We start from the raw sequence: 9,489 nt of genomic DNA, 5'->3' as shown, positions 1-9,489 counted from the left end.
TTCACCACACTGTGGTACAGGGTATTTTGTCTTTGTGCATATTTTTGTAACAGCAAAAATAATCGAGATAGACCCATGGTTCCTTTTGAGAATATGCATAGAATCACTTTCTGTCCGTCCGTCCGTCCATGTATCTTTGTTAACAAAGTACAGGTCGCATTTATGATCCGATTTGGATGAAATTTGGCACAGGTCACTTAATTGGCCCAAGGACGAACCCTATTGAAATTGGGAAAAATCGGTTCAGATTTAGATACAGTTCCCATATATATTTTCGTCCGCTTTAAGGTAAATGGTGTACCAAAGTCCCTATATATCTTTCGATTTGCACGAAATTTGGCATGGCGTAATGAATTTGGTCTAGAATGATGTGTGTTAAGTTTCCTAAAAATCGGTTCAGATTTAGATATAGCTCCTATATAAATTTTCGTCCGATTTAATGTAAATGGTGTACCAAAGTCCCTATACATATTTCGATTTGCACGAAATTTGGCATAGCGTACTTAATTAAGTTTAGAATAGTGCACGTTAAGTTTCGTGAAAATCGGTTTGGATTTACATATAGATCCTATATAAATTTTCGTCCGATTTAATGTAAATGGTGTACCAAAGTCCCAATACATATTTCGATTTGGACAAAATTTGGCTTAGTGTACTGAAATGAGACTGGAGAGATGTGTGTAAAGTTTCCTGAAAATCGGTTCAGATTTATATATAGCTCCTATATATTTTTTCTTCCGATTTTATGTAAATTGTGCACAAAAGACCCAAAGTTTGTCCGATTGCCACACAATTTTTTACAATAAACTGTAGTTAATAAGTTAACCTCTGCCATTCTCATTGAAATCGCTTTAGATTTTGATATAGATTCCACATATATATTTTCGTCTGATTTTACACAAAATTGACACAAATTTTGCACAACGTACTAAAGTTTTGAAATGTGGAAAGTTTTGAAATCGGTTCAGATTTGGATAGAGCTTCCATATATATTTTTCCCCGATTTTATGTATTTTTATCCCATTGCAAGAAGCAACCCTATATCTGAACAAATGGAAAATTTTGTATAGGTTGCAGAATTCGAAGGGTATCATATAGTCGGTCCCGCCCGACTACTTTCCTTACTATTTTTTTAATAAAACGGTCCCGATAAATATTCGGTACATAGCATATCATATCCCAGTTTTCCAACGTAAGTGGCTGTGAAAAAAATCTAACAGGATAAAAAAATCCTAACAGGAGGTATAATTTTTCGTAAAGTCCTCCCCCTGTCTTTCCAGTGGTACCTTCCATATGGACAGATTTGCACAGTGACATTCGTCGATAATTGTTAAAAAATATTATTTTTTTCAGAATTTCCGATATGAAATGTTCTGTGTATAATTTTTTCGTAAAGTACGTTAACTTCCATATGGACCTATCCCTCCCAGATTTTGCATGATAGGATTCACAACATAAATTTACTAAATTGCTATAATTCGTTTTTAACTTCACACTATTGTGTTATACTCTATGGTGATGTATATTTCGGTTTGTGTCTTCGCTAGTTAAATTAGTTTTTATTTTCACGCTCATATTGAAATTTAGATTTGAAAATTCTTTTGAACCCGCAAAATGCCTAAATTTCGATGAAATTTGTATATGGGCATTATGTAAAAAAATGAACCAGTAATACAAAAAAATATGAAAATTTGATTTTGACCCTCCAAAAGAAAACCGAAATGCGACATTACAACCACATTGGTTGGAAAACCCCAGTTTAACAGAAAAAAAGATTCAAGATTTAAATTGAACATAAATGTAACCAAATACAAAATATAAAATAGTTTCAATAATCGACTACATTATCTGAGCTGTAAGTGCGTTTTAAATATATTTGAGTATTTGGGCTATAAGCGTTATTTTTTTTTAATACTATTTTTCAAGGTTATTTGAGCTATAAGCGAGTTCCTTTTAAATAAAATTCCAACTGCAATTTCAAAATTCCAAATTCGACCCAGATATATCACATTTTTCGTCCACTATGAGTTTCTTTTCAATCTCTCTTAATACGAATCGAAATACCTACTATTAATCATAAATTGCATTACCTACATTTTTATTTCCGTAATATTACCTTACTATTGACCATATTTACCTGTCAGTGTTATGTCCACACACTCATTCCATATACTAAATTCCGCCCAACAATTCAATAAGCCGCATCAATGAACCATTGCTAATTCCTCTCCCCTAAAAATCTAATTTCTCTCCCAGAAAATCAATGATAAATCATTCTAATGAGACTGTCAGTTAAATAAAATTATTAGTCGACAATACTAAGTGACAGGCGAACGTCGATAGGAGATTACAATTTCATTTACAAAATACTCTGATGATAACAACAACAGCAACAACGACAGCAATGTTGTTTATATCATTCTGTGATCTTAATGTAAATATTGAATAAATTCAATGACCAAAAATAGAATATAGATAGAATTTTACCAAGAAATAAATGGATAAAATAGTATATGTCTGTTACAGGGAAAAATATATAAAAATAAAGTATTGTAAGAAAAAATATGGGGAGGTTAACCAAGTCGTGTTAATCGAACAAACGATTAGCCTTTGGTGCACTACCCTGAAAGCGGACGAAATTATATAAGGGACCAATATCCATGAAAAATTGTATTTCAAAAATCCGCGCTTATACCTCCGATAATCCTTGAAAATTCTTCTTATAGCTCCAATAATCCTTGAAAAATGTTACAAAGAAATCTACGCTTTTAACTCCAATAATCCTTGAAAATTATCATTTAAAAAATCCACGCTTACAATCGTTGAAAAATGTTATTTAAAAAATCCACGCTTATAGGTCCAATAATTCACGCTTATAATTCAGATAAGCGTTGAAAATTATTCTTTAAAAAGTACATACTATGTCTCAGATAGTCCTTGAAAAGTATTCTTTAAAAAGTACATACTATGTCTCAGATAGTCCTTGAAAAGTATTCTTTAAAAAGTTCACGCCTATGGCTCAGATAGTCCTTGACAAATATTCTTTAAAAAATCCACGCCTTGAAAAATATTCTTTAACAAATCGAGCCTTATGGCTCAGATAGTCCTTGACAAATATTCTTTAAAAAGCCCATGCCTTTAGCATAGATAGTCCTTCAAAAATATTATTCAAACAGTCGACGCCTGAGGTTTAGATATTCCTTGAAAAATATTCTTTACCAAATCCACGCCTATGGCTTAGATAGTCCTTGAAAAATATTCTTTACAAAGTTGACGCCTGAGGTTTAGATATTCCTTGAAAACTATTCTTTAACAAATCCACGCCTATGTCTTAGATATTCCTTTAAAAATATTCTTTAAAAATTCGACGCTTGACGATTAAATATTAATTGAAAAATATTCTTTAAAAAGTCGACGCCTGAGGTTTAGATATTAATTGAAAAATATTCTTTAACAAATCCACTTACTTACTTACTTACTTACTTAGCTGGCTTGTTACAGAACGGTTGTTCCATAAGCCGAGCTTAAAAAAGATTTCGGTCTTGTGCGCAAGTCCACCAATTTGGAAGACCACGTTCCAAGATGTTGTTTTCTACTTGGTCTTTCCATCTAATTCGTGGCCTTCCCCTTCTACGGGAACCATCAGTAGGCTCATTTTTATATGCCTTTTGAGCTGGGGCATCTTCATTCATCCGCACAACATGGCCTAGCCACCGTAGTCGCTGCAGCTCAATACGACTGACTATGTCGATGTCCGCGTATAAATTGTAGAGCTCGTGGTTCATTCGACGCCGATATTCACCGTCGACGCAGATCGGCCCGTAGATCTTTCGGAGAATTTTTCTCTCAAACACCCCAAGCGCTGCCTCATCTGCTTGCGCAGTACCCATGCTTCTGATCCACATAATAGCACGGGTAGAATCAGCGTCCTGTAAAGTGTGAGTTTGGTCTGGCGAGAGGTGGCCTTGTTTCTAAACTGCTTACTTAGACCATAGTAGCATCTGTTGGCCATCACAATCCTTCTCCGAATTTCAAAACTGATATTATTCGTTTTATTTATGGCGGTACCAAGGTATATAAAGTCTTTAACTACCTCGAAGCTGTAGTTCTCAAGTTCCACAGTTGGTCCGAGTCTACTGGACATCTTGCGCGTTGATACCATCAGCTTGGTCTTCTCGCCGTTTACTGCCAGACCCACTTTGGCAGACTCCTTTTCAATTTGTTCAAAGGTGGCTGTTACCACTCGCAATGTTCGACCCATTATATCGATGTCATCGGCGTAGGCGAGTAACTGATGTTGTTTGGTGTACAGAGTGCCATTTCTGTTCACCTTTGCGTCTCGTATGACCTTTTCCAGTAGGATGTTAAAAAGATCACACGACAAACTGTCACCTTGTCTGAATCCTCGTTCGGTATTGAAGGGCTCCGATAGGTCCTTTCCTACTTTAACGGCTGACCTTGTGCCACTTAAAGTTATCCTGCATAGCCGTATTAATTTTGCAGGAATGCCGAACGCAGACATGGCTTTAAACACCTCTGAACGGATAGGGCTGTCGAATGCGGCTTTATAGTCGACAAATAGGTGGTATGTGTCGATGTGTTCTTCGTGGGTCTTTTCCAGGATTTGGCGCAGAGTGAAAATCTGGTCAATGGTGGATTTGCCAGGTCTGAAGCCGCATTGGTATGGTCCGATGATGTCATTGACCATTGGCTTCAATCCTTCACACAGCACACTGGATAGCACTTTATATGCGATGGGAAGGAGACTTATTCCTCTATAGTTGGCACATATCGTCTTGTCTCCTTTTTTGTGCACGGGACACAGGATGCTGAGGTTCCAATCATTGGGCATGCATTCATCTAGCCAAATTGTGTTAATCAGCTGGTGCATGCTCCTGACCAGCATCTGGCCACCAGTCTTGACTAGTTCGGCTGGTAACCCATCGGCTCCTGCTGCTTTGTTGTTCTTGAGCCGATTAATTGCTTTTATGACCTCATCATGGCTAGGTGGTATACACTCTATACCATCATCTCTTACTGGTTCTGGGGTATCTTCTTCATCGCCACTATTTGATACTAGTAGCTTTTCGAAGTGCTCCTTCCAGATCCTCAACACGCTGTCTGTATCTGTCACCAGGGGCCTAATGCTCGTACTCGGTATAGAGTGAGATTTTGTTCGAAGTTAAATTACGATCCGTAGTTACTAATTGAATGATACGACTCGAATGGAATTATTCAAAAATTTATCGATTATTGTCAAAAAATAATCGAAATACCCACAATCGAAACATATGTTTTCATCCAAAAAAAGTAAACAAAACAATTGTTTGCCGCTTCATTAAAAGTTGAAAAAAAATATGGATACGTGTTTTTTTGTATTATCCTCTTCGGAAGATGAGGACGGTAATAATATAAAAATAATAAGAAGACAAATTCGAGAACGTAGTGACCCCTTATCATTGTCAGAAAATGCGTAAGTATAATAAGAAAATGCATGCAAGTGTGGTGTTTATAATTTTTGCAATTCATTGCAGATTCCGTCAACGATTTAGACTGACAAAAGAAGCTTTTCGATATGTGTTATCTAGACTAGATTTCTCCGGACATATGTCATCGTCCATTCCGGCAGTTCTACAATTGGCATCAACTTTATCACTCTTGGCCAGTGGAAGTTTTCAGCACACTGTGGGTAATGATTTTCTGATTGGAATGAGCCAAAGCGCAACCTGCAGAGTTGTCCAGCGAGTCGCAAAAGAAATGGAACTAAAGCTTTGTCCAGAACACATCAACTTTTCACCAGACCAGTCGGCTTTGTGTATGGAACATTTCTGTACAAAGTTTCGGATTCCTGGAGGTAAGAATATATTGACTTTTTCGATTCTAAAATAAAATAATATATGCATTTTTACATTTTTTAGTAATTGGATGTGTAGATGGAACACATTTTGGTTTGCAGAAACCCACCGAAAACGAACACATGTTCTTCAACCGAAAGGGATACCATAGTCTAAATTCCATGATTGTAAGTTTTACTTAAATTTATTTTCATTACATATTAATATAGAAATCTTATTTAATTCACGCAGATCTGTGATCACCAACACATAATTACGGCGATACTTTCCAAATATGGGGGGGCAGCACACGATTCCTTCATTTGGAAGCATTCCGACGGAAGGCGATTGTTGGAACAAATGTACACAAACAACAGCTTCAAAAACGGGTGGCTTTTAGGTATGTTTTCTGATTCATGCTTTATTTAATGAAATACACGTATGTTTTGCTATGCAGGAAACTCAGGGTATCCTCTGGAGCCTTGGTGTATTACACCGTATAGGAATCCTGCCGATGGGTCACCTGAATCAAAATTTAATGAGGTCCACTCATCAGCCAGATGTATAGTAGAGAGAACCATTGGTATGCTGAAGGCCAGATGGAAAATTGTTTGCCATGACAAAAGAAGTAGATATTCCCCTGTAAAAATGGCGTTATTCGGAAATGTATGTGCTGCCCTGCGCAACATTTGTATCAAATTTAAAGTGCCTATGTATACCGAAAAGGATTTTAATATCGAATCTGTCACAATGGAAGTGGAAACATCTAACCATACACAACCCAATAAGATTGGTGAAAAAATACGAAACCAAATCAAAAGATCATTGTACCAATCTATGTAAAAATAAATATTTTATTAAAGAAATCAACAAAAACAAAACTAATTCAATTAATACATTCTAGTGTAATTATAAATAAACAAAGCTATTCATTTCATTATTTTATGGTAAGGTACATGGGTTACTAGAAAAGTCCATAGTAATATACAGGTACAAATATACAATTTTTTTTCTTACAAATCGGCCTTTTGTTTCAGCAAATTCAATTCCAACGTTTTAATCTCAAGCTCGACCTTATTTATAGCCATATTTGACTTATGCTCTTCTTCCTTTATTTTTAAAGATCTTTCTTTCAATTTATATGTTTCCTCTTTAATTTTGAGGGACTTTCTTTTACAATCCATTAGAGTATCCCAAAACAACTTCCTTTCGCGCATCCCTTCATCGTGTTTTTCTATATTCTCTTTCAAAAGATCCATCTTGGAGGCTGATTTGGTACGACGTTGAGTAGATGAAGGCACAGTGGAACCAATGCTGCAGTCCATATCATTTTCTACATCCATCAGTTCTTCCTCGTCGTTTTCCTTCCTATCCACTTCCATTCCTTTTTTTGCACCAAAACTTTGGACTGAAGAAAGCCCCTCTACAGCCGCTGATAATCCTGCTGCTTCCAGTATCAGCTCTTCTGATTGGGTGAGGAGTTTTTCTTCATATGGGCCTCCACCTGTCTGATTCTTTGATGCCTTGTTAAAAGATAATTTCTTCTTAACTTGTTGTTTTTGGTCTGCATAAACCTTGGAAAGGAAAACTGTGAAACATAATTTTTCATACCACTTTTCAATATATACCTTTCGCCACAAGGTGACATTCTTTACGGGTGGTCCTGCTCCATTTAATTTGGTTGTTAACTGCTACCACAAACGATTGGATGACGCTCTACCTTCTGGACAATTCGAAATTTTTCCTTTGGCAAGTCCCGGGTGGTCAGACATAAAATCTGCCATAATTGCCTTTTGCTTAAAATTTATTTTGTTGCAATTCGTGCTCCTGTGAAATAAAAGGCTGAATTATTATATTTTATTTATATAATTACATTTTTTAATACTTACATTTCGTTTTTCTTCTGTTTTGTTTTGGTCTCGACAGGTAGAATGTGGCGGGCAAAAACTCGAATAGTTTTATTCGACATATCGATAAATTTTATTCGATCACGGATACGGTAATCCAAAAATTCAAATTATCTATCGAAACAACTCGATATCGAGTACGAGCATTAGGCCCCAGGTTTCCTTCTTCATCTCTACAGGAGGATGTGCCTGCACCAAAGCCTTCGGTTTGGTGTTTTACTCGTTGGTAAAATTTCCGGACTTCATTCTGACTCCTGTACATCTCGATTTGCTCACGCTCACATTTTTCTTGTTCTTTCTTCTTTTTTCTGAAAACACGTTTCTCCTCTCTCCTTTTCTCCCGATAATTCTCCATCACGTTACGTGTTGCTACTGTCTGCAGGGTTGCCCTATACGCTGCGTTTTTCACATCAGTAGCATTACGACACTCCTGATCGTACCATGGGTTTCTTGGTGGTGGTTTTTGGTACCCAATTGTTCTTTTTGCTGCAGTTTGTAGGGAGTGGGCAATTCTTTGCCATTGTGCTTCTATACTATTATCGGGACAAGAAGTGCTTTCTTCAAGCAGATGGGTAAGTTGAGCGGAGTAGGCCTCGGCTACCTGTTGTGTTTGCAGCTTTTCGACGTCGAGTTTCCGTGTTATATTAGATCGCACCTTTGCTGCAACATTAAGACGGGTGCGTACCTTGGCTGCCACAAGATAATGGTCCGAATCGATATTCGCTCCTCGGATCGATCGGACGTCTAAAACACTGGATGAATGCCTTCCGTCTATCACAACATGATCAATTTGATTTCTCGTTACTTGATCAGGAGAAATCCAGGTGGCCTTGTGTATATCGAGATGCTTGAATCTGGTGCTGCTAACTACCATGTTTTTTGCTGCCGCGAAGTCAATCAACCTCATGCCGTTGTCGGATGTTTCTTCATGAAGGCTGAATTTTCCGACGGTGGGGCCAAAGATATTTTCCCTTCCGATTTTTGCAATAAAATCTCCTAGCAGAATTTTAATGTCATGGCCAGGGCAACGGTAATAGGCTGCTTCTAGGCGCTCGTAAAATATGTCTTTGGTCTGTTCATATTTTTCTTCGGTCGGAGCATGGGCGCAAATTAGACTGATGTAAAAGAACTTCGCTTTTATACGGATTATAGCAATTCGCTCATCTACTGGAGTGAATCTGGAGACAAGGTCTTTTATTCTCCTGTTAACCATAAATCCGCAGCCAAATTCATGTCTCGTTTCATGGCAGCTATAATACAGGGCGTAATCGTCTGATTTACTTACGCCTGTCCCTTTCCATCGCATTTCCTGTAAGGCAATAATATCGGCTTTGTACTTCTTGAGTATATCCGCCAAAGCGAACACTGCCCCTGTTCTGTTGAACGTGCGCACATTCCAAGTGCAGATTCGCAGATCGTGGTCCTTTATACGTTTGCGGGGGTCGTCAACATTAGGGGGGTTTGGTTTTCTTTTTCTTTGCTTTTTCATAGTAGGTTGGGTTTTCCGAGGGTGGGCAACTAACCCGACGCCTCAACCCATTTTTTATAGTTCTTATGGGTGAACTCGCGGCACATGTTAGCTCACTATTTCATCGGGTGATGATAATAGCTCCCCAGGTGGCACAGCGGGGAGGTCAGTGTCCACAATTGAGATGAAAGAGGGACCAAGATAAGCCTGGGCTTCGCCATGTTAAAGCCAGTCAGAGCCGTTGCTTGGTATCATCATCCCCTACGCCACCCTTAACAAA

The 9,489-nt window shown here is 37.7% G+C and overlaps 1 protein-coding gene and 1 long non-coding RNA gene across 2 annotated transcripts; one reads left to right on the top strand and one right to left on the bottom strand.

Moving 5' to 3' along the window:
* The first annotated feature begins 5,173 nt into the window (after positions 1–5,173).
* Positions 5,174–6,715, top strand: LOC133338001 (putative nuclease HARBI1). The gene is made up of 5 exons (XM_061546190.1): positions 5,174–5,473; positions 5,535–5,854; positions 5,919–6,022; positions 6,087–6,234; positions 6,292–6,715. The coding sequence occupies exons 1-5, from the start codon at positions 5,358–5,360 to the stop codon at positions 6,675–6,677; spliced, it is 1,074 nt and encodes a 357-aa protein (XP_061402174.1). The 5' UTR covers positions 5,174–5,357; the 3' UTR covers positions 6,678–6,715.
* On the bottom strand, positions 6,668–7,905 carry LOC133338002 (uncharacterized). The gene is made up of 3 exons (XR_009754621.1): positions 7,724–7,905; positions 7,463–7,661; positions 6,668–7,408 (listed from the first exon to the last, which is right to left on the bottom strand). It is a non-coding gene; the product is annotated as an uncharacterized LOC133338002 (long non-coding RNA).
* Positions 7,906–9,489: the final 1,584 nt, after the last annotated feature.

The sequence above is a fragment of the Musca vetustissima genome, unplaced genomic scaffold, assembly GCF_032173495.1.
Source record: "Musca vetustissima isolate MV318-11 ecotype Yass unplaced genomic scaffold, APGP_CSIRO_Mvet_v1 utg92465, whole genome shotgun sequence".
Lineage (NCBI taxonomy): Eukaryota > Metazoa > Arthropoda > Insecta > Diptera > Muscidae > Musca > Musca vetustissima.
The sequence above is the reverse complement of the archived record's forward strand: the minus strand, read 5'-3'. Positions and strand labels throughout refer to the sequence as shown.

Coding starts and splice junctions, on each gene's coding strand:
- LOC133338001 (XM_061546190.1), top strand. CDS start 5,358: ATGGATACGTGTTTTTTTGTATTATCCTCTTCGGAAGATGAGGACGGT. Junction 5,474..5,534: donor TTATCATTGTCAGAAAATGC/GTAAGTATAATA, acceptor AATTCATTGCAG/ATTCCGTCAACGATTTAGAC. Junction 5,855..5,918: donor AAAGTTTCGGATTCCTGGAG/GTAAGAATATAT, acceptor TACATTTTTTAG/TAATTGGATGTGTAGATGGA.